At 40.7% G+C, this 26,398-nt stretch overlaps 1 protein-coding gene across 2 annotated transcripts in view; it reads left to right on the top strand.

Annotated features, from left to right (window-relative positions):
• CDH18 (cadherin 18) overlaps positions 1 to 26,398 on the top strand; it is a 601,306-nt gene that overhangs the window by 171,379 nt on the left and 403,529 nt on the right. For both annotated transcript variants that reach the window (XM_044293327.1, XM_044293328.1), the window contains exon 3: positions 14,234 to 14,353. In XM_044293327.1, coding sequence (XP_044149262.1) covers positions 14,234 to 14,353 — 120 coding nt within the window. The remainder of the gene's footprint in view (positions 1 to 14,233; positions 14,354 to 26,398) is intronic.

Raw genomic sequence — 26,398 nt, forward strand, 5'->3', positions numbered from 1 at the left:
CTAAACTGAATAACCCTAATTTTGATAATCTTTCTGGGTACTGTAGCCATGCAGATGTGGTAAAGAGAGCCTTTTGCTGAGAGGAGTGCAGACATGGGCAGGAGCCGCTACGATCAGCTAAATCCTAGCAGGACACATCGGTACAGGGCACATGGCACTGATGTGCTGTGCCAGAATTAGCTTGGAGGAGCGCAGGCAGGACAGCGATATGTGCTCCCTCCTGAGCAGCGTTCTCTATAGCAGCAAAAATCCGTACAGCGCTGACAAGCCAGCACTCTGCGGGAATGATGATTTTAAGAAGTGGCACTATTATGAACTTTGCGTAACTTTTTAAGTTACAAAACCACATAATTTATTAATAAAGTGTATTACAAAATTATTTTGGGGCTATTTAGAAGAGTTTAAAAGCTATTTGTATAAAATTTTATTTACTCTTTAAGGTTAGTTTTACTCTCTTTGGCAATTAATCTCTCTGTCTCCAGTTTGGCTGTTTTTATTTGTCTTTTACATACTCTATTTTTTCCTTATCATTTTTCAATGCTTTGCTACCCTCCTGTTTTAGTGATTTAACCTCTTACGTATGCAGAGCGTACAGGTACGCCCTGATGTCCAGGTACTTAAGGACACAGGGTGTACCTGTAGGCCCTGTGTATTTCTGATCACCGCCACTCGGCAGGCGGTGATCGGAACTGGGTGCCTGCTGAAATCAATCAGCAGGCACCCTGGGTCAATGCCGAGGGGGGTCCTGTGAACCCACCGTATCGGCGATCACTGCAGATTAACGCCTTCTATGCCGCTACAATGGCATAGAAGGGGATTGTGTTTGAGGGAGCCCATCGAGTCCCCGCGCTGCTGTGGCGCGGACTCAATGTCTCAGAAGGCAGCCTGCAGAAGCTGCCCAATGCCTTGCATGGCATCGGGAACTGCCTTCTACAGGAGCCGAGGAGATCCAGCCTCAGGCTAGGTCTCCTAGGCAAACTGTGTACTACTCACTGTAGTACACGATCAGGCAATGCATTACAATTCAAATGTATGGTAATGCATTGCAGAGGGGATCAGACCCCCCCAAAAAAATGTTTTTAATAAAATTAATAAAGTAAAAAAAGAAAGAAAAAAAACACCCCTATCCCCTTATTTTATAATAAAAAACTGAAAAAAAACACACATATTAGGTATTGCCACGTCTCTAATGACCCTGTCCGATAAATACCATATAAAAAGTGCAACACCAAGTGATCAAAAAGGCTCATGCCCCCCAAAACAGTTCCAATCTAACCGTCACCTCATCCCACAAAAAACGAGCCCCTACCTAAGCCAATCGCCCCAAAAAATAATAATATATGGGTCAGATTATGGAGACACTAAAACATCATTTTTTTATTTAAAAAATGCTGGTGTTGTGTAAAACTTATATATTAGGTATTGCCACGTCCGTAAGAACCTGTTCAATAAAAATATCACATGACCTAACCCCTCAGGTGAATACCGTAAAAGAATAAAAACTAAAATTTTGTTTAAAAAAGCCATTTTTTGTCACCTTACATCACACAACGTGTAATAGCAAGTGATCAAAAAGTCATACGGACCCCAAAATATTGTCATTCAAACCGTCATCTCATCCCGAAAAAAAAAAGCCCCTACACAAGACAGTTGTCCAAAAAATAAATAAAACTATGGCTTTCAGAATGTGGAGACTGTAAAGAATATATACATTTTTTAAATGCTTTGCTATGTAAAACTGAAACAAATAACCAAAAAATACCTATTTTATATACATATTTGGAATTGTTGCGTCCGTGACAACCTGCTCTATAAAAATACCACATGATCTAACCTGTCAGATAAATGTTGTAAATAACAAAAAATAAAAACAATGCCAAAACAGCTATTTCTTGTTACCTTGCCTCACAAAAAGTGTAATATAGAGCAACCAAAAACATATGTACCTTAAAATAGTACCAAAAAACTGCCACCCTATCCCAACAATGGGGTAACTTTTTGGGAGTTTATACTCTAGGGGTGCATCAAATGGGACATGTTGTCAAAAAACCAGTCCACCAAAACCATATGGCATTTCTTTCCTTCTGCGCCCTGCCATGTACAGCAGTTTACAACCACATATGGAGTGTTTCTGTAAACTACAGAATCAGAGCCATAAATATTGAGGTTTTTTGACTGTTAACCCTTGCTTTCTTACTGGAAAAAATGGATTCAAATGGAAAATCTGCCAAAAAAGTAAAATTTTATCTCTATTTTCCATTAATTCTTGTGGAACACCAAAAGGGTTAACAATACCTTGAGGGGTGTAGTTTGTAAAATGGGGTAATTTTGTGGGTGGTTTCTATTATGTAAGCCTCACAGACCTCACAGACTTCAGACCTGAACTGATCCTGATTAGAAGATTTTCTTCTAAACTTCTAAGCCTTGTAACGTCCCCCAAAAATAAAATGGCATTCCCAAAATGATCCAAACATGAAGTAGACATATGGGGAATGTAAAATAATAACTATTTTTAAAGATATTATTTAAAGATTATAAAAGTAGAGAAATAGAAATTTGGAAATTTGCTAATTTATTTTGCAAATTTGGTATTTTTTTTATAAATAAAAATGATTTAATTTTACTCCATTTTACCAGTCTCATGAAGTACAATATGTGACAAAAAAAATAACTATCTCAGAATGGCCTGGACAAGTAAAAGCGTTTTAAAGTTATTCACGCATAAAATGACACTGGTCAGATTTGCAAAAAATGGCCTGGTCCTTAAGGTGATATATGGACGGTTAAATGTATTCTTTTTGTCATCTATTTCCTTATTTCCTTTCTTTACATTTATATTTATCCACTTTTTTTTTTTTTTCTTGTTCCTCACCCTTTTATTCCCATGGCACAATTAGAGTTTAGAATGCTTTCAAAAATATCCAGTTTTGTGGCTGCATTTTATATTTGTCAGGACATTATCCCAGTTAGGCCAATTAGCTGGTCAAATTTAACTTTTTTGAACTTTGGTATTTTTGTGCCTCCCTGAAGAAACACTTTTTGGAATGACTATTGCAAAGTTATTATTTTATGGTCACTATTTCATAGGTGTCCACCAACCTGCACATCCATTGTTCTGTCAGGTCTAGTAAGTCCAGTATGGCCATCCCTCTAGTCAGATCATGAGCCAGTTTTGAAGGGTAATTGTCCTTGGTTATTGCCAAGAACCTGCTCCCTTTATGAGATATACAGATTTCACTTCCCTAGTTTATTTTGGGCTAGTTAAAGTCCCACATAGTAACAATCCCATTATGATTTGTCTCCTTATGTATATCCCTTAGTGATAGTTTTCTGTGGACCCTGGTATATTAGGTGGCGTATAACCAATTCCTATCAGTATTTTATTATTATTTTTGCCTCCTTACAGTGACTCCACATGTTCATTTCCCTCACATATCTTCCCAGAGTGTGGGCTTTAGACAGGACTTTACATGAAGGCAAACCCCTCCCCCTCTTTGGTTTTGACAATCCTTTCTAAATAGACTCTAAACCTGTACTTTAACCACCCAGTCATAGCTATCATCCAGCCATGTATTATCCATTCACCATATGTCATAGTTCTCCTCAGACATTACTACTTCCAGTTCACTAGTTTTATTAGTAAGGCTTCTGGCATTAGTATAAATACAATTAAGATGTTTTTTGTATACTTTTTACCCTACAACTTTCCTTATGAACTGTTCTAGTCCCTCCTTCCACTCCTCTCCCAGTTTCATTACTTCACCCCAGGTCTCTATCTGCTCTATCTTATTCTTCTATAATGTAATTATCCCCCCCACTCACTAATTTAAATAGTCCCTCAACCTTCTAGCCATCTTCTCCCCCAAAACAGCTGCACCTTCCCCATTGAGGTGCAGCCCATCCCTATGATAGACAGGAATGTCAACTCAGTTCTCCATGAAAACAAACCCCTCCTTCCTACACCCGTTCTTAAGCCACTTGTTAACCTCCCTAAACTCCAGATGCTTTTCTGGTGTGGCTTGTGGTACACATAGTATTTCAGAAAACACTAACTTTGAAGTGTTTGTCCTAAGTTTGTGACCTAAATCCCTAATTAATTTTAAGGATGCTCCACCTACCTCTAACTTTTTAATTGGTTCCAGTGTGGGCCATGACTACTGGACTTTCACCAGCCCCTCCCAGTAATCTCTTAACTTCGATTTAAATCTTTTTATTTCCATTTCGTACAATAAATACTTCCGTAACACAACATTATCCCAACAATACATATAAAAAAGTTATTAACAAATGGTAGTTACTGTTCATCTTTCATTTCTATTCTTTTTCTTTCTTTCACCCCATTCCCAACCACCTCCCGGCACCCACCCTCCCATTACCCCCCGCGTCGAGAGAGAGAAAAAGAAAAAAGAAAAAAAAAAAAAAAAAACCTAGAGTACCCAATTTTTCCAGACCTGGTCGAGATTTGAAAACTTTTTAATATAATTCTTCATCCCACGTTCTTCTTTAATTAACTTGTCTATTGTTTTCCTCCACTGTTCCACAGTCGGTGGATCTACCTTTATCCATTTTCTAAGTATCAGGATTCTAGCCTGGAATAATACTTTATTTAAAACCAATCGTATATTTTTATTTAATTTCAAGTGTTCAGTTGCCCCTAAAATACAAATTACTGGGTCATTTGGTACTCGGACCTTCAGTAACAAAAACACAGTTTCCATAATTTCTGTCCAGTATCTATGAAGCTTGGGACACCTCCAAAAACAGTGTATCAAATCAGCTCTCTCTTCCCGACATTTTAAACATTTGTCTGTTGGTCTCACCCCCATTCTTTTTAACATCCATGGAGACCGATGCAGTCTGTGTATTATAAAAAATTGTGAGATCTTGTGCGAACCCCTATCCGAAATTGTCGCGTAATTTCTAAGGGCATCGCTCCATTTTTCCTCTGTAAAAGATACTAAGTCTTTCTGCCATTTCTTCGCGGCAAACATTGTAATTGTTTTTCTTTTTTCCTCCATCAAGATCTTATATCTTCTTGCAGTTATTCCAGCTCCTTCCCCTGCTGCAATAAACTTATCTAACGTATCTGATGTTTCCCTTCGGTATCTATCCCCCTGTACCGCTATCCGCAATGCATTCCTAAGCTGGAAATATTTATACAAGTCCCTATGGGGGATCCCAAATTCCGACATCATTATATTAAAGTCCTTCAGCTTATCTCCCACAAAAATCTGTTCTAGGTATTTCACTCCTTTTTTTTCCCAATCTATATAATCCCTTATTGTTTCCAATTCCTTTAAATTAAGATTTTTCCATAACGGTGTATATTTCAAAAACCCTTTAATATCCAATAGTCTCTTAATTTCCCCCCATACATATTCTAAGTGGTTGAATATCCTATTACTAGTATTTTTTTTCCCAAAAAAACCTGACTCCAACACCTCTAAGTGATTAAATTTTTCTTTCCATCCCCATCTATTTATTTCTTGTCTACCCACCTCACTATCTAAGCTATCCTTTATATTCCCGTATTGTGTTATTAAATAGTAGAAAAATAGATTAGGAAGCGCTAATCCTCCTTCTTTCACTGGGAGCTGAAGGACTTCCTTCTTTATCCGAGGGACCGCACCCTTCCACATAAAATCCCCCATTAATCTATCAAGTAGTTTAAAAATATTCTGTGATATTCTTACTGGGGCGTTTTGCAATGCATAAAGTATCTTTGAGAGGAAGACCATTTTTATTAAATTTACCCTGCCCTGCATTGACAGTGGTAATCTTTTCCATATGTGTATTTTAGTTCTTAATTCTTTTATTAGAGGGAGAAAATTTAATTTTTCATATTCTTCTATGTTCCCGGAGATTTGTATACCGAGATATTTGAAATTTTCGTGTCTTTTTAAAACCTGCACCCATGTGTCTCTCTGTAATTGCCCCTCTCCTAATAATAACATGTGTGATTTACCCCAATTAATATTTAAACCGGAGTAGAACCCAAACTTATCTATTATCTCTACTATTTTATTGAACTGTTCCCCAGTGTTTTGCAAAAAAAGTAAAATATCATCTGCATACATCAACAATTTTTCTTCTCCACCCACATATGTAAAACTTTTAATCTCCCTGTCATTTCTTATTATATTTGCCAGGGGTTCAATTGCAATTGCAAATAGCAATGGGGAGAGAGGGCATCCCTGCCTTGTACCACGTGATAGGGCAAACGAAGGGGATAGGCTCCCATCCACAACCACTCTAGCCCTGGGGTTACAATAAATTAGCTGAATCCAGCCTATAAATCCTTCCCCTATGCCAAATCTCCTTAATACTGCCCATAGATACTCCCATTCGATGCAATCAAACGCCTTTTGAGCATCCAATGAGAGTATCGCTTTTTCCCCTGCATCTGATCTATTAGCTTCAATATTAAGGAATAGTCTTCTTATATTGGAGTATATTGTTCTTCCCGGTATAAAACCTGTTTGATCTTTATTTATTATTTCTTTAATAACCTTAGAGAGCCTATCTGCTAGAACTTTTGCCAAAATTTTTGCATCTGTATTCAAGAGGGATATAGGCCTATATGAGCCAGGGTCTGTTTGTTCCTTCCCCTTTTTTAGAATTAATGTAATAATTGCTTCCTTCATAGAGCTCGGTAGATCACTTAATTTTCGGGCCTCATCCAATGTTATTTTTAATTCTGGAACTAATACCTGTGCAAAGGTTTTATATATTTCAAAGGGCAATCCATCTCCACCTGGTGCTTTCTCGGATTTAACCTTGCCCAGAACTGAATTTATATCTGCCACAGTTATTTCTTTTTCCAGAAATTCTTTTTGAACCTCAGAAATCCTATTAAAGGCAATCTTATCTAAATAGGAATCTAACTCTTGTTTTGAGTATTGTACCCTGGACTTATATAACTCTTGGAAGTAGTCCCCAAACACTTTTTTTATATCTTCAGGTACCGTGAGTAATTTTCCCATTTTATCTTTAATCACTCCAATCCATGATTTCCCTTTTTGGTTTCTGACTATATTTGCTAATATTTTTCCGACCTTTTCACCCTCCGAGGCCAACTTAATCCCCTGAAGGAGCAATTCTTTCCTACTTTTTTCTAATTGATATAGCCTCAACTTTTCTTGTTCTTCCTCCCAAACTCTCTTATTAAGTACAGTAGGGTGTCTCATACATACCATTCCAGCCTCTTGTAATTTTTTTTCCAATGCCTTCCCATTCTCTCTAGTACTTTTTTTCCAATAGTTTACTTTTTTAAACAATATTCCCCTCAAAAAAGCCTTAAAGGTGTCCCAAACCACAAGTCTACCGGCAGAACCATTATTTTCAATAAAAAAGAGTTTCAACTCTTCTATTATACTCTCTTTATCTGAAATTAATAATAACCAATGGGGATTGAACTTAAACAACGGCAAAATATTATTTTTATTCAGATCCAGCTCCATTACCATTGCACTATGGTCCGATAAAGCCATGGGTATATACTTTATCCTAATCCTATTTTGAGATATTAAATTTTTATTTCCCAGAATCATATCTATTCTCGACCAGGTTTGGTGTGTTTTTGAGTAGCAAGAATAATTAATTTCATCCGGGTTCTGCACCCGCCAGACATCTACCCAATTAAATTCGTACACTAGTTTGCGTAACTCTACATTTTGTGCTCCTCCCCTTCCACTAGACATCCTATCCTTGAGTGGATCCATAACCGCATTATAATCTCCGACCGCAATCAGCATACATTTCTGTTTATTCAACATAAATCTATACAGTTGGTACAAAACATCTGATTTATAAGGTGGTGGAATATATATATTTGCAAGTACAGTTTTTTTCCCCTCTACATAGCAATATAGAAAGAGGTACCTGCCGTGATCATCAGCCTCACATGCCAGGGCCTCAAACTTAATTTTATTATGTATCAAAATCGAGACCCCTCTAGAGTAGGTAGTATATACCGAATGATATCCCGCCACCATCCATCTCCTCTCCAACCACCTGACTGATTCTTTGTCTAAATGTGTCTCCTGGAGGCAGATGACGGCTGGCAGGAACCTCTTGATCCACTCAAGGATAGCAAACCTTTTGACCCTCTCGCGGAGCCCTCTCACATTCAATGAAAGAACCCTAACCATCTATCCAGATAGACAGAAAAAAAAAAAAAAAAATTTAAAATAATATTACTTCTCTCCACGCCCCACCCCCCCAACCCCTCCATAATAGTCCCCCCTTCTGCTGGTCGGCAGTCCGGGCGACTCCATATCTTAGCATATTAGCGCCTATCGCCTCCTCCCCCCAACCTCAGAGACCCTCCCCGTCTGCCCACTCGCTAGCTTCCTCCGGAGTCTGAAAAAAAATAAACTTGCCATTGTGTTCCACCCTTAATTTTGCTGGAAAAAAAAGGCTATACTTTTTACCTGCTTCCCTTAATCTTTTTTTTACCGATATAAACTCTCTTCTTTGTGCATTAGTACTGAATGAGTAATCTGGAAAAAATTTAATCTTTACCCCCTGTATGTGTATGTGATATCTTTCCGAGGTTCTAGCATCGGCTAATATTCCATCTCGGTCCTTAGATAGTAGACATTTCGCTAATATCGGTCTGGGAAAATCTCCTGGTACCCTATTTTTTGTGGGGATCCTATGTGCTCTTTCGATGGAGAACAGGGGAGAGAGAGTACCTTCTCTACTGTTTTCCCTTAACCATCCCTCCATAAAATCGGTACAGTTATCTCCCTCCGCTCGCTCTGGAATCCCCACACATCTTATATTTGACCTTCTTGATCTATCCTCCTGGTCTACCAGTTTTTTTTCGATCTTAGCGTTTGTCTGTTTTAAAGCAATCACTTCCTTCTCTAATTTCTGAACAGATTTCTCAAGGGGGGGGATCTTTTTTTCCATCTCCTGCAACCGCTGTCTAACTTTTTCCATCTCCGCTCGTATAACCATAACATCTGTCTGTACTGCCCCAAGCTGGGTTACTAGATTGCCCATTAAATTTTCCATCCGTGAGACAGTACAGAGTATATCCTGCACCATTTTTACATCCGTTTCTGTATATGTCACTGGGGGTCCCCTCTCTGCCTCTCCCCCTTCGACTGATGTCTCGTGCGTTAAGTCCTGCGATCTCAAGTCTACAATTTTTTCTTTTTGTGGGGATCTTATCCCCGGTGAATTCGGGACCAGATATTTGTTTAGGCCCGATTGTTTAGACCCACTTTCCAAACCTGCAGCTGATCTCCTAGCGGTGTTTCCCGCGGGGGCACGCGGTTCCTCCCTTTTCTTGGACGGCATTTCAGTTCTCACCAGTTTTTTTTTTTTTTTTTTTTTTTTCCTTCCCTCCTCCCTTCCTTTTCCCTCCCTTTTCCCTCTCCCTCCCTCTCTCAATACCAACACGGTTTTATGAGCCCGAAGGAACAACTGCAAATATAACCCCCCCTTCTAAATTAATCACAATCAAAATGTAAACAATAAATCTTTTTCAAACAATAATAAAGGAGATCGATTCAATATCCGTCCAATACAGAAAAAATCATTTCAGAAGGAGAAAACATTAGTAATATTAGTACTGTTAATTAAAGCTTTGACCGGGAGAGGTGGATTTCTTGCAAAGTTATAACACACGCATTAGCATCCGGCGTATCGGAAGGTGCAAAAAGTTAGTTAGTTCGTTAAATCCGGAAAGAACAATGTCATTGATTATACAACCAGGGTGGGGGCGGGGTCATATATCCTTTTCTTTTATATACAGTATATGTATATTTTTTATTTTTTTATTTTTATTTGGCCCCCCCCCCCCCCCTTTTCCTTTCCTTTTTTTTTTCCTTTTCCTCCCTTCAGTCGACAATATCTTCAAACCGCATATCCATCCGTGCAACCATTATCACCGTGGGAAACCAGCCCTCTATCAGCTGCCATAACCGGGGATATCGTCCCCACTACTTGTATACCTTCACAGTATACCTTCACGGTAGAGGCAGACCTAAGGGCAAAGGCTGAGTATAGGTTGCGGTGGGAGGCAGTATAAACTGTACCCCCCAAGTTAGTCACTCCTGGCGGTCATATATTAAAGTTAAGAGGACCTGTCATTCCACGATATCGTCGGACAGTGCAGTCCAGGTTAACCGGGTCCGCCTCTCCCACAAAGGCAACTGGGGCAGCAGGAATCCACTTCAAAGAAGCTGTAGCGTCCTGTGAAGCCCTTTATGCACCCTTCATTTCTCCAACATCCCAGCTCCTCCACAACAACTCACAAGACAGCCGACACAACAACTCACCACCCGATATCCCCTTGCCTTGCAGAGTGAAACGGAGGTCAGTATATAAACTCCGGCATTAAGGTGAGGGCAACCTCGGCATTGCGGCGTCTCGGACTTTCAGCCCGTCAGCTGTTCAACTGTTCAGCTGTTCAGCAGTTCCACAATCCAGCGAGCAGGGGCGGAACGGTAGCAGCGGAAGCAGGGGAGAGCAGGGAAGCAGGGCAGGCTCAGCATAACGGTGTCTCCGACTCTCGGCCCATCGGCTGTTCAGTAGTGCGGGCTGCAGGCGGCCAGCGAGCGGCGGCGGGGCAGAGGCAGGGGAGGAGGAGGAGGCGGAGCCCTAGCGTCCTACGTCAGACGCACTCTCATACTGACGAATGGTGTGGTCTCTTAACTTGATTTGTGATATGTCAAACTCGAGCACCACACCGTTCAACGATCCTGGTCATTGTGATCACCTTTTCTGTACCCCTAATAATTGAGTCTTCCACTACCAGCACCTGTCTTTTGGGAAATAAATGCCATCTGATTAGCACTTTACTTTACTTGCATAACATTAGATCACAAGAGAGAAAGATCACATCCAACTATTTGGTTCATGTTCTTTATAGGTTTTAGAAGGTAGTTGGGAAAGATTATAATGCATATGAGAATGGCAAAGATAAAATGTGTGCAGTCATCTGAAAATGATCTCATATTCTTGTCATAGGCCATCAAATGTTTTAGGAGGAAAACAATGTCTACACATGCACAACGTCAAAACTCTGATGAGTAAAAGAGGCTGGCCAACGTACATGAAAACCTCTCAAGTGCCCCTAAAAGTGATAAAATAATAAAATATCAGATACTCTTCACTTAGTCCCTTTCTGTTTCCAGTCGTGCTGAAATTCCCCTTGCAGAGAAACAAAGTGGTTAGCCTCATCTCTGTGGATAGTCCCTTCAGATTGACGTGTGTGGTGCTACAACTTTAGAATGGGGATAGATGGGGTGGGTGCAGGAACATAGAGTAAAGTATACCAGGCTCATGGAATCATGGTGTACTTTACTTTATAGCCAATCACTGGCCTCAGCAGGCTCATGACATATACTACTGATTGGCTTCAACATTCACATGCTGTATATGGCTACACCACACCTGCTGCTTGTGAAAATAAACCAGAACTGAGGACTGGAGTAGCAGAACTGGAAATGGTGGGGGAATAATGAGAACCTATTTCCAAAGCAAAAAAAAAAAAAAACTATACTGCTCATATAACAAACTAACCATGCTTCCTTGATCATGGCATACTTTTGTCTATGTTCCTGCACCTCCACATTCTTCAGTTATGCCCTCCTAAAGTTCCAGCACCACACATGTCAGTCTGAAGCACCTAGCCACAGAGATGTGGCTAGCTACTTTGCTTCCTTGCAAGAGGAATTTTCTCTGTCACACACATCCTCCAGCTGCATTGTGACCTCAGGAAACCTACCAATTGTAATGAGACTATGCTGCACATTACTTTCTGCAGACACAACCTGACTGGAGTCTCTGCTAGTTAACATTGGCTCTGGGCTCCTCTCAGCAGCAACATCTCACTCTGGTTCTGGTCAGAGTGAGACACTGTCCTGGGTGGAGATGGCATGTAGCATGGTCTTACAAGAATCACACTACAGGGTGTGTGTGGAAGAGATTGTGCAAAGAAGCAAAGTGGTTAGCCACACCTCTGTGATTAGTCACTTCAGATTGACATGTGTTGTACTGGAGGGGGGCATAACTGAAGTGCAAAGGGGGGGGGGGGGGTGCAGTATCATAGAGGAAAGTATACCATGGTCAGGGAAGCATTGGCTAGTTCAATTATACAAGCAGCATATGTTGATTTTTTTGTCATTTTTGCTTTGATGACAAATCCTCTCTAAGTGGTGAGTAAACCATTTTTATTATTTTCTCACATTTAGGGGCACCTTTATTAAACTTAAGGCCAATTTCTTGAATGTCTTCAGATTACTGTATTGCTACAGGTAGTGATGAGTACAGTTCAGAAAAAATTGATTCAGCTGCTTTGCTGACTTTCACAAACAAATTAGATTAATGACTAATTACTTTATCAAGAAGCGTGTTACTTTGTATGTAGTGGGAGCAACGACAGGGAACAGAGATCATGCTTCCCCCTGTCATTGAACCCCTCAGATGTAACGTTAATCGCTGATTGCAGCATATGACGCTACAATTGTGTGCTTTCAGGGGTTGATCCGGTAATAAAAATACATTCTTACATTAAACATTTGCTTGGGGAGAGGCCCTCACAGCCATCTTGATTGAAGACACCATGCAAAATCACTGATGACGTCACTGCACCTGGCCAGCGTGCTGGCATGGTGATGTCAAACATCACCCTGCGTGACATTTTGCACAGTGTATTCAATCAAGATGGCCGCAACAGTCTTTCCTCAAGAAAATAGATGAGGTGAGTATGTTTTTTTTTTTCTTTGCCGCCATTTCAGGAAAAATAGATTTGTTACAAAGCGCAAATCGATTTTTTCTTGAAATTTGCATCAAAATCAATTTATTTGGATTAAATTCGCTCAAAACTAGCTACATGTATACTACAGATACATATTAGTCTAAAGTTGATCAATATGGATTATTTCAACGAAACGATCATTGGTGAAATTTAATACGAATGATTGTTTTAGCCAACTGATCACAGACCATTACCATCAGAAAAGAAGTTGGATGTGTTTAATATTTTTGTTCGATGAATGATCTATTATTCAAAAAAACTATTGTTCATGGACAAACAATCTTTCTTTGAAAGAATGTTCCCTGAAAGATCATTCATCGCCCAACTTCTATCTAATGTGCATGGCCAGCTAACTTACACATACATATGGATGTATCTGTACATACAGTACAAAAGCACTTGTGCATATTATAAACTTTATGAAACATTTCCGATAGCGCAAGCTTACCTGTACTCATGAATTGAGTGTCCAGAAGACAACCAAGGGCTGGCTTCATTACCTTGATCATTTAAACAATAGCAAGAAAAGAGTATATAATTCCTTGAATAAAAAAATATATTTATTGAAATTCGTTTTAAAAGGTGTGCAAGACACAAATACAAACTGCTTACCTATATGGTGAGAATATCCAAAGTTATCCACATCTATAACACCCAATAGCTATGCAATAAAGACTGTGGCAACCATGAGTTAATATCATGAAGATATACTATGTGCCTGACGGTGTGGAGCAGTGGTGTGAAAATCCCAACTGAATTCAACTGCACTGATGTCTATCGATGTAACTATTGGTAATATAGTGACTAATGCATATAGGAGAACCTCATCTGAAGTTCGTCATTACCTGTATAGGTGGGTGTTATAAATGGGGGTGCCGTTCCTCGACGCGTGTTTCGTCGCCTGTGATTTCCTCAGGAGGAGTGAGCTTAGGATGGGGAATGCTGGTCATTTGAATCATGCGTTATCCTATCATTTTCCTTGCTTGGGGTCATGTGATTTTATTATTTGTAGCAGCTGATGCGGTAACTTGTTTGGTGCATGACACGCCTCCTTTCTCTGCGCTACGCAGCTTCCGCCCTCACCCTGGGTCCATGCATCGGAGAGGTCAATCCAATGACGTCACGCGTGACACGGATTGGGCTCGCCGATGCACGGCGCCGATGGATGACGTGTAATAAATGATGTGTAATAAACTACCTTGATCATGTTACTAGCCCCTACAGAAAGAAACAAATTTTATGGACCCTTCCAGATGTGATTGATAAGTGAATAATCTATCTCTGCATATTTATACTTTATATCTAAAACGTCATGTAAGTTTACATTTGTATGAATGCCACATGTTTACCTTTCAGATAAAAGATAACATTTGGCATTGACATTTGATATATTATTGGAAATTAGTTATTAGTATAGTTAAAGGTTGTGTTTAACACCTTTTTTACTTTGACATGCAGGTACCTCAGTAATTCAGGTGACAGCTACAGATGGGGATGACCCTACTTATGGAAACAGTGCCAGAGTTGTTTACAGCATACTTCAAGGACAACCATATTTTTCAGTTGATCCAAAAACAGGTAGGCACATAAATTGTTTAAATGTATATTTTATTTTGTTACACAAAATGCTATGTTATCCATAAAAAAATATAAAAAATAAAAAACTGGCAATTTTCCACCGCTCTTGACCAGATACATTTTTATATTGTATTAGTACATGAGCCTTCAAGAGCAATAACTATTTTTTAATTTTTTATTTTTTGCACGGTTATTTAAATAACGTATGCATCTTTTCTTGGCAACTAGTGGTACTTTATTTTTATTTAATTTATTTTAGTAATTTTACACAAGAAAATATAAGCAAAAAAATTATATTTTTCATATGGTTTCTATTTCTCTATTTTAACACAAAGTGCAGTTTTTAAATTGCATCTTTTTTTCTTTCAAGGTGATTTTTGTATAGGAGATATAAACACCATCCCAATTGAAATAAAATAAAAAAACAACATACTATCTAATACTTCAAAGAACTTTATTATTACATATAAAATAATCATAAAAATCTATAAAATAGCAGTGGCATGCATATACAGAAGAAAAATTTGATACACTGGACCTATGGCAACAAACACTTAACACTATTGAACCCAGTTCCTAATAGTATAGCACCTCATGGCCATATGCCTCCAAGATGAAGTGCATAGTACAGTCCCAAACAGAGATAATATAAGGGGAATAGATGATAAATATGAGGCAAAGTATACTCTTTAAATACAAGTCCAATTAGATAATATAGTAACAGATCCTAATCCAAAGTGGAACATGTAGAAAATTAGATACCAACCAGTATAGCTCCAGCCCTGATGTACGTTTCACATTAAGCTTCCTCAGGGGATATCATACTACAAGCTATCAACCTATTTAAACCCTGTACATGATCAAGGATTACAAACACATAGGAATAGAAAACCCAATTTGGACTTGCATATTCCTATCTTGATTGTAGGGTGTGCGTTCCGCAATGGAATGCATAGCGTCACTTCCTCCCTGAACGTCACCTCCTCCCTAAGCATCAATATCTAAATGTGCCAACATTATAGCCAAAAGTACATTATATTATCAAACATGAACATCTCCCAACCTAATTGGCCCCTAAATATCTAAGCTTGAAACAGCCAATAGTCCAATTGGCTGTACCCCACACGCACCCAGCCATGGAACGCATGTAGGGACAGTGGGAACTTTTGGCACGTCCTCCACAAAAAAGCCAGCACCAAAATATCTCAAGATCTCTCCCTACCTTCCCGCATACCACAAACAGCCATGTGCATTTCACTGTGGAAACCATAGCTAAGAAGTATTGTGCGTGTTCCACCATGGAATGCAAACACCAAAAGCGCAACCATGGATATATAGCATCCTAAGAAAGGTAAGGATGGGGAATAAAACCCTTATGATGGTATACAATATACATGTAAGTGCTACCTATCAATACATAATCACACAAATAAAAAAAATAAAAAAAAAACATAATAAAACATACCTGATTATTCATGATTGATATTTATATTGTCAAAAGTGCCTGATGGTAAAAAATGTAAATATAACTGTCACATGCAGACCCTAATTTCAATTTTCATATATGTAGTTACTAATAACATGATATTCCAGAATCAGTTACTATTCGACTGACTTACCCCATATTTAATAAGATTCAGCCCTTAGCAACCAGTCTGCATAAAACTGCAATTTCACTATTGAGTTAAGATGGCCGCCACTGCCCTCCCCGAGGCTAATCCCGCCTGCCCTCACTAGCCAGTAACAACAGCCCCCCAAAAGTGTCAGTAACCAGACCCCTTCCCCCCTGAAGGGTTAATCTCCTGCAGCACAAAGGGGTCCTCTTACCACATGTTGCTTTCAATTATACACTGAGCAGATGGCAGATCTCCCTTCCCTGGTCTGCGCTGATTCGGCTCTGCATTGTCCAGCTCTGCTGAGTGAGGGAGCATCTGCCAAGCGCAGGGACAGGGAGAAGTGCACACAGCCCAGGCACTGTTATCAGCTGCTGGGGAGGACCTGGCTTTAATCATTTATTTACAGTCCCTGGCTGTCAGTAATGTGAGCCTGCGTGCTCTGTCTATCAACAGATAGACGGATCATGCCTAGCAACCCTATTTTAAGCACAGGTAAAAGTAGGCAGTACAGGGAACAAAAATGAAAAGTTGAAATAGGTACACAAAGGTGATATTAATAACCACAATCCAATACTCTAAAAAAACAAAAAAAACAAAACAGTTATCCTTTAAAGACAAAAGTGCAACATGCAGTGCAAAGGTGAAAGCGCTATTTGCATAAGTGTAGATGCAAAATTACAAATACATTAAAATTAGAGATAAGCAAATTTCTCAAAAATCGATTTGGCCGGTTTGCCGAATTTTATAGATATATTTATATGCCATATCTACAGTCCCCTGACCAGCCATATTTACCACCATCTGTACCAGGACACGTAGCAGTGGAATTACATTGTTTATCCGATAGTCCTGGCCACTGAGAAATAATGTGGCTTCGGTGATATTGCTGACAGAATGACTCCCTTCGGCTGAGGTGTTGTAGCCTTGACTGGCTGAAACAGTGTGCGTGTCACTGGGTGACGCAGCGGTAGCCATGGTTCTCCCAGGCCACTGCATGGTGACGCTGCATATGTTAACGCAGGGCTGTAGTGCCAACATTCTACATATGGCCACATTAGCCTCCTCTGGCAGCTCAATAAAAAACTGCCACACTGCTGAGTAGGTGATTTTCCCCCCAACAGTCTGCACTGACTGACTGCTACCGCCGCTGCCTCCTTGACCTCCTGCAACACTACTACCCGGGCAGGGAGGCTGCTGCGAAGCAGGTGGTCTACTATGGGCACATTTGGCTCCTGAACTCCCACTGTTTCCACCCTGCTGACTCCCAGCCATGCTACCACCTTGCTGGCTCTGCCGCTGCCTCATGGGCAAGCTGCCACCCTCTTCTCCTGATGATGAAGCCACTTCTGCACCCGGCTCCCAAGTCTGATCGGCTTCATCATCATCGAGTAGTGTCTGCACGTCACTGATGTCCTCCTCAACCTGACCGTTTGCAACATCACCTCCCACGCAACTCTACTTTTGACTACTTGCCCGCCTAGTGGAGGAAGAGCCAGATGTCTCCTCCAGATCTTGGCTGGGCAGTAGCTGCTGACTGTCCTCTAGTAGCTGTTCCTTGTTGTATAGTGAAGCTGAGCCCAAAGCATACATTACTTCTCTGGCTAAGGGAACAGAAAAGGACAGAGGAAGGTTGAGGACAGGTGAGTGCACAGGGCCTGCTCCCGGGCCATGCCAACTAAGGGTGTGTCTCACGAACCCACTGACTGTTGGCTGGTGGTGTCTGATGTCACTTGGGATGAAATTGATGACCGAATTAATCAATCAAGAACCGCTAGGTTGCTGGTCAAGACACGACCGTTAGACGACAATGGGAGCTCATGCCTCTCTCTGTGACTCCTGCTGCCACGCCCCCTTACTATGCTGCGACCTCTGCCTGCGCCAGAAAAATTTAGGCCTCTTTCCCTCCTCTGTGCAGGGCCTGGCACTTCTCTGTCTGACATACTTTTAGCTGAACTAAATAAATTAAAAGCAAATGAAAACACCCCTAAAAGTGACAAATATATTTTTCTTTCTGTACTGAAATAGGCCACTAAACCCTTTTGCCACAAATAAGTGCACCAGTGAAGTGCATATATATTTTTCTTTTTGTACTGAAATAGGCCAATAAACACTTTTAGCATAAAGGCACCAGTGAAGTGCGTATATATTTTTTTCATTTTGTACTGAAATAGGACACTAAACGCTTTCACCAAATATAACTGCAGAAGTGAAATGTGTATATATTTTTCCTTTTTTGTCCTAAAACAGGCCACTAAACTCTTTCACAAATAAATGCAACAGTAAAGTGCATATATTTTTTTCCTTTTTGTACTGAAATAGGACACTGAACCCTTTCAACAAATATAACTGCAGAAGTGAAATGTGATATATTTTTCCTTTTTGTACTGACATAGGCCACTAAACTCTTTCACAAACAAATGCAACAGTAAAGTGCGTATATTTTTTTTTCCTTTTTGTACTGAAATAGGAAACTGAACCCTTTCAATAAATATAACTGCAGAAGTGAAATGCTTAGTTATTTTTTCTTTTTCCACAGATATAAGCCTTTAAAGGCTTTTCAACATAGCACTTGCACCCCAATTGCAAGAACAAACTGCTAGAATGCCAGAGCTGTATAATGGCTATTTGGATCTCCAAATAATGTTTCCCTGCACTTGTAAATCACTTTTTTTTTCACAATGAGGTTTTTCTAGCACTGTCCGAACTGACTTCTGATGTCTCTCCCTGCACTAAGATGCTGTTTGAAATGATTCCTCCCTATCCTTTCCCTGCACTTGTAAATCGCTTTTCTGGCACTGTCCCTAGTGCCTTCTGAAGTATCTCCCTGCATTAAGATGCTGTGAAATGATTCCTCCCTATCCTTTCCCTGCATTTATAAATAGTTTTTTCAGGGGTTTTTTAAACATAGAGGTTTTTCCAATTACTGTCCCTAGCACCTTCTCACGTCTGTCTCTGCACTCTGAACACTGGAAAATGTCTGACTCTAAGATGGCCGCTGCATTTATAGGGCTGAGAGCTGGCTGGCTGCTGATTGGCTGCATGCATGGTATTATGGGTCAGCCCACCTTCCTAGAGTTCATTGCCTTATGTCCTCACACGTGTAGCCGCCATTTTTGGAAAAATTGTGATTTGTTACCACGAAGTCAGAGGAAATTTGCATTCGTTGCAAATTGAATTTTTCCTGAAATTCGGATCGAATTCCACTTCGTCAGCTTCGATTCGCTCATCTCTAGTGACAAGACTGAAGAACTCCTGGTTCTATGTTCAACCAAAGTCCATTTCCACCTGTACACTTGATTTTAGTCAAAATCCTGTGCATCCCTCTGAAATGTCTTAGTTCTACATTCCTTAATTTGTTTCTCCCATAGTTTATATGACTCCATTAAATTTCTCTTGAGGCTCTCAATCTTACCTGCAGCCAGCTGTTCATTCAGCTGCGTCTCAGTGGCCATAATCTCCTTATCGATACCTTCAAGTGAAGTATTATTTGCAGAGATCAATAATTTCATAAAAAATCATTGAGCAGTTGTTACACGCCTCCTCCCATTTCTGATTAAACTCATCAACCTCAAGGCCATATGATGGAAACACCTGTACTCTCAAACCACGTGGAATTAGGTTTTTCATTACATACTGTTCCAGGGATGTCCTATCCCACCATATTCTCACATGTTTCTTCAGTCACCCTTTCAGTTCACATATGTTTCTTAGTTCCACCTTCTGTATGTAACTACTGCCACCGCTAAATATTTCTTCCGCCTGGGTTTCCCATGCGGCTTCACAAGCCCAAAAGTCTATGTTATGGAAATAAACCATCAGAACTTTTCATTGATACCATTCTGGGCTGTGTATGACTTTTTGATCACTTTTCATTAAAAAAAAAATAGTATAAAATGAAGCAACCAAAACGTCCATTTGGACATTTTTTTTTCCATTTTACTGTTTGCTATATGGGGAATATATGTTTATATTTTTATATTATGGCCGTTTTCGCGACACCCATTATTTTTTTTTTTTTTTAGTTCATTCATTTTTATTTTGGGAAAAGTGGGGTAATTTTAATTTTTATATTCTATATATTGTTTTACATTTTTTTTATAGTTCTTATAATTAACTATAACATGCAATCATTAGATAGCTATTATCATAGACTCTAATGCACTTGCATTGGAATCTATGATGATTTTGCTACTTTCCTATGGAGCCCTATTACATACAAGGGCTCTATAGGAAATGCTATGCAGCAGCCTCCTGTCATTCACAAAGACAGGGGCTGCTGCACACACACTCCAGCTCCTCCGATCACCACACGGGGGAGCCGGAGCACCACCGAAAGCGCGCACATTCGGTTTTCAGTGCACTCAGATGTTAAATGTCCACGATTGGCATTACTTAAAGACCTGGCTAGCAGGTCATTAAGGGGTTAAACAATATGTCCCCCCTAAAAATAAGCCAGACCTTTGGAAGCATTTTAACATATTGAATTATTTATTTATTTATAATTTTTTTGTAATAAAAAATTGACACTCAGATTTTGGCTGTGCATAAGTGCCTCCTTTTTCCACCATTACCAGGCAAATGTAGTAAGACACAACGAAAACATCACAGCACAACACTCCAGATGTAGATCAACGCTCCACTTTATTCCATATACCGCATACATGTAATATAGTAGATTTTTTTATGCTTGAAAAAGCCTACTTTATGGCTCAAACTGTAATATAGTTTTTAAGGCTAAAATATATATATATATATATATATATATATATATATATAAAACAAGGAAAGACACCGCAGCACATCCGTAGGTGAAAAATTGTGGATCTTTATTCACCCTTGCGACGTTTCAGTCCTCTTACTGGGACTATTTTCAAGATATATATATATATATATATATATATATATATATCCAGTTAAGCCTATTATCCTACAAAGTTCATCCAGAGGAAGGCAAAAAAAAAAGGTAGAAAGAGGTAGATGCCAATTTTCACCATCACAACCTCTTTAGGCAGAGAGTATCATTGTTCTTGCAGTGAAGAACCCTCTTCTATGTTGGTGTAGGTACCTTCTTTACTGCATATGTAAAGCATGTCCTCTTTTAATAGGTTCTCTTTCTTGGGTGATACAGTACCTCTTTGCATATTTGTTTCCCATGGAGAACTGCCATTGGCGCCACAAATGTCTATCTGAAGTGACCAGACACAAAGTGTGATGGGAGTACTTCCAGCAACCTACCTAAGCCCCTTCCCATATGCATAACCTTACATTTATTACTGTTAAAGAAGATCTGTCACAATCCTAAAAAGTGAGATATTTATATATCCTAGTTGCCCATGCTTCCCAAAGCATGGCATACTTGCACTTGTGAATATGTGCCCTTTTTGTGTCCTATGATATTTTTGGCACCACACATGTCTATCTGAAGTGACAAAGTGTGACTAGTTACTTCTCATCTTTGCAAGGGGAGGTTTTGTGAAGGGTGTGAATGACTATCTTCTAGACAACTGTCAAGTCAGCAGTCTTTCCCATGATTGTGTAGCCTACTGAACCAGACTGAGGGACCATTTAAAGGCTTAGGAAACCTTTGCCGGTGTTTTGTGTTGACCAATTGATTAGAGCGTGATAGCATGAGATACTGACTTTTGGGATTCCATTCCAAAAACATCACTCTGTATGAAATAATCTAAATAATATATGTGCTTCACTTCTTGAATTGAATTAGTAAAATTAATAAACTTTTCCATGATATTCTAATTTATTGAGATGCACCTGTATAATCCACCCATGAGTGTATAAAAAGTATATTATATACAATTTGAAATTCTAGCTACAGCTATTATGGCAATTATATGGAAGTATGAATATGGAACCATAAATAAATGTTTCATACAGAAACAATCTTGTACTTACAAACACCAATAATTATAATTACCCTAACAGCAAAAATTACAATATAAACTTAAACAATTCCTTAAACTACACACATGGACACTCAACACACTTTATGTCTCTGTCTCCAGCCTCTCTCTCTCTCTCTCTCTCTCTCTCTATATATAAAACACCCTCCAGTCCATCCAGTTTCTTCCCTTCTCCTTCCCCTTATGAGTCATGATTGGGTCCTTTATGTCCCCAACATTGACTGTACCACCTCTGTCCTCTTTCTGGAGTGAGTCATATAATTGTTTCATTATTCACAATATTAGCTCCATTTACAGGGGGAAAGTCTTTGGGGTCCCTCTGCAGAGCTGATCTAGGTCTTCTAGAACCCAGTAGCTCCTGCAGTTAACTAGCAATTATGTGATAGCCAGCACAAACTATCATATTCACTTCCTGAACTGTATACATGATACTCATTGAGTGCCATGTGTACAGTGATAAGAAGGTTGGGATTTTAAGAAACCATAGCTCCTCTTCCTGTAGCTGCATGATCTCTGAACTCAACACAGCTGTTCAGAAAAATCCTTGTAGATTTAGAGGTGGACCCACCAGACATTTCCGGCAGTAGTCATACAATTAAAACAATATGTTTCTTAATTGTTTTTTTTTTAACTGCAAATCTTTTTTCCAGACAATATCTATGATTACAGTTTATACATTTTTGTAAGACTGCTCTTCGAAGATTGTTATTTATGATAAAGACATTGAAATATGTCATTGTTTTTTCTGCTAGGTATGAACAATCTAATATATAAAGCTGAGTGTATGTGTGTGTGTGTGTGAATGCATGTATGTCCGCTAAAAGAATCCATACTGTCACATTTGCAATCATGAAATTTTGCACACCGGTACATCAGGTGTTCGGGGAGGTTTTAGACCGGGTCTCAGCTCTCTAGCATTTACCGTTCCTGAGATATTCCCAAAAAATACATTAGCCAATAGAAGCCTGGTCATATGACCCTTACCAGCCAATAGAATCTCACAGGTCCTTAGTCTCCACATACACACAGTTATATACCAGGTTTCCATAACAACCCTGCCATTTTACTTCACTGGTGTAGGTCAGCTTTAAAGTAAATCTGTAACCAGGATAATCGCTATTGAAGTAAATCCAGTGCCTAATAGCACTTAGTACCTTATATACAGATGTGCCTTTGTTCCAACAACAGATGTTTTTTATCCTGTGAAAATCTAGTTTATTTGGTATTCAGATGAGCCAGTAAGGTGCCCAGAGGGGCGTCAATCTTGTAGGAAGGAGCACAGGCACACCTCCTGCCGCAATGTGTCCACCCACCCCTCTTATATCACATTCAAGCCATAATGCTGCCCCCATTTCCCCTGCTCCTAGCATGAGGGCGTGCCTGGGCTCCTTCCTGTAAGAGTGATGCCCCTCTTGACACCTTACTGACTCATTTTGCATACCAAATAAACTGGATTTTCAGAAGATAGAAAACATCTATTGCGTAAACAAAGGCTCATCTAGAAGTAAGGTGCTAAGTGCTATTAGGCTATGGCTTAACCTAAATAGCTATTATCCTTGTGACAGATTTCCTTTAAAGGGGCAGGGCACTGTGGATGACACTGTTAAGGGTGCAGAGTGCTGTGGAGGTCACAGTTCAGGGGGCAGGTAGGGTGAAAAGGCGGACTTAAAAATCCCGCGCCCATGTCACACTAAGCCACGCTCCTGACACGGTTAGGCCAAGCTCCTGACAAGGTTAGGCCACGCCCCCTCCAAGCCAGCAGGGATTGAAAAATTGAAGGTTAAAATCAACTTCTGTCAGCTGCAGGGGTGGGAGGGAGGGTGACTTTCTTCCTGCAGCTCACGCTCAGACAGCACAGTGATGTTGTTTGAGAGTGAGCTGTTCAAAAGAACATCCCTGTGTCCGTTCAGGCCCTGCACCGGCCGGAGGACAGGGAGTCTGAAAGCCGGGCTCCATCCTAAAACTGGACCTCTGGCCACCCTAGGGGCAGGCTGCTGTCTAGGTCATAGTTAAGGGGAAGGTCCGCTATGGAGGCCAGTGTTAAGGGCAGATTTCTGTAGAGGCCACTGGTAACGTGAAGGGGTGTTGTGGAAATCACTGTTAAGGAGACGGGGTACTGGGGAGGTCACTAATAAAGGTGCGGCCACTATGGAGGTCACTGTTAAAGTGATGGGCTGCTATAAAGGTCACTGTTAAGGGGTCGGGATGCTGTGGTGGTCACTGTTAAAGGGGCGGGCACTGTGGAGGTCTCTGTTAAGGGGACAGGGAATGGTGGAGGTTACAGTTAAGGGGATGGTCCTCTATGGAGGCAATGTTAAGGACTGGGGTGCTATAGAGGTCATTGTTAAGGGGCTGGGTGTTGTGGAGGTCACATTTTAAGGGAACGGAGCTTTGTGGAGGTCACTGTTAAGGGGGCGGTCTACTGTGGAGGTCACTAATAAAGGGGCGGCCGCTGTGGAGGTCACTGTTAAAAAGGAGTCACAGTTAAGGGGGCAGGTAGGGTGGCCATTCAGGCCACCCTCAAAAGACGGATTTAAAAATCCCACCTTCAGGTCCTGCTAAGCCACGCCCCAACCAAGTAAGACTACGCCCCCTGCCATTCTGCAGCTGATGGGGATTGAAAAAATGAAGGCAAAATTCAACTTCTGTCAGCTGCAGGGGTGGGAGGGAGGATGACTTTCTCCCTGCAGGTCACACTCAGACAGCATAGTGAGTGAGCTATTCAAAAGGACAACCCTGTGTCCGTCCAGGCCCTGCGCCAGACAGAGGACATGGAGTCTGAAAGCAGGACTGCACGGCCTAAAACTGGACCTCTGGCCACCCTAGGGGTGGGATGCTATTGAGGTCACTGTGTAGTGTACCACTAGGTAAATGTGGGCACTACACAAGGGTCAATTGGACCACGTGGTTCTCCTACTCCTGAGGGACAGTGACAGTGTATTTAACAGTCCATTTTATATATATTGATATATTATTTATGTGTATTCTCCCCTGTTAGCTGTGTAGCAGGCCTATTAGGGTGTAGTTCATCATTCTAGACACTAGGGAACCCCTAGTATATATATTTAGGCCCAGACAGGGAGGAGTAAGTCTGTGTAGTCAGGAGTCTGTGGAGAGACAGAAGTGAGAGTGCGCCTTAGCCAGGGAGAAGCTGAGGGCCTCCTCCTGACATGCAGCTAGACAGCCCAGGCTTCTAGTTGCCACCAGGAGGCTAGTGGATGCAGTTGCAGCCTGCCTGAGGATAAAGAGCCAGAGTTAGCTCAGAAGATTGTCACCAAGAGAAGAGTTTGCCTCTTGAGTAACCTGCAGTTCGCACAAAACAAAGTACAGAGCAGAGCAGAAGAGTAACCAGCCATCCTGGAGGCTGAAGGTCAGAAGGAGTATTTACCTAAAGCAAGGGATATATACCTGAGGAAGTTTGCTACCAAGGATAAAGCCAGCATTAGGGCATACAGGCCTTGGGATTGAGACAGCCAGGAGTGCTGAGAACTAGTGCAGAGGATTTCTGAGAAAAAGTGCAGCCTGGTCTGTAAGTGTTTTTACCCTCTGAGTATCTTGCAAAGAACAAGTGTACCTGCCATTATTGTGTAAGCCTGCTTATAACTGCTGCTGCCAAGTGGAACTGAACTTAAACTGTATAAAGTTAACCGTTCTCAGTAAAGAAAGTTTGGGACACCACAACATCATTTCCCTCACTTATTACCACTATCAAATCGGTGTGCCACCATTACAGGCACTGGCATCACAAATCTTAAAGGGACCTTGCCGCAGGCACATTAAACACCTGCAACATCCAGGGCACCTCACCCAACATCAGGCCTGGTCCCTACATACAGGGAGTGCGCCAGAGGACCCCTGTGTCAGCCTCTCCATCACTGCTGTATGCCTGCACAGGGTCCCCCTACAAACTGTGAGTAACTCAGAGCAACCCTTGTATGCCTATTAACCGTGACCCCACATCGCAATACCCTGCAGGTCGGCGTACTGCAACTGTTAAAGGGACGGGCACCGTGGAGGGCTCTGTTAAGGGGCCAGGGAATGGTGAAGGTTACAGTTAAGGAGACAGTCCACTATGAAGGTCAATGTTAAGGCGTGGTGTGCTGTAAAGGTGACTGTTAAGGGGGAAGGGTGTTGTGGAGGTCACATTTTAAGGGAACGGAGCTCTGTGGAGGTCACTGTTAAGGGGCGGGTTATTGTGGAAATCACTGTTAACGAGACGGGGTACTGTGGAGGTCACTAATAAAGAAGTGGTCGCTGTGGAGGTCACTGTTAAAGGGAAGTTGCGCTGTGAATGTTACTGTTAAGGGGCCAGGCCGCTGTGGAGGTCACTGTTGAAGGGGCGATGTACTGTAGATGTTACTGCTATAGTAGCTACTGTCGATATCTTTTAACGACATTAAATGAAATATATGAAATATACCCGTGCGAAGCCAGGTCTTTCTGCTAGTTCATAATAACATAAGGACATATGTAAAATTGCCCACCCCCCTTTTACTTGCTTAGTTTCTTTA

Source organism: Bufo gargarizans, chromosome 5 (assembly GCF_014858855.1).
Source record: "Bufo gargarizans isolate SCDJY-AF-19 chromosome 5, ASM1485885v1, whole genome shotgun sequence".
Classification (NCBI taxonomy): Eukaryota; Metazoa; Chordata; class Amphibia; order Anura; family Bufonidae; genus Bufo; species Bufo gargarizans.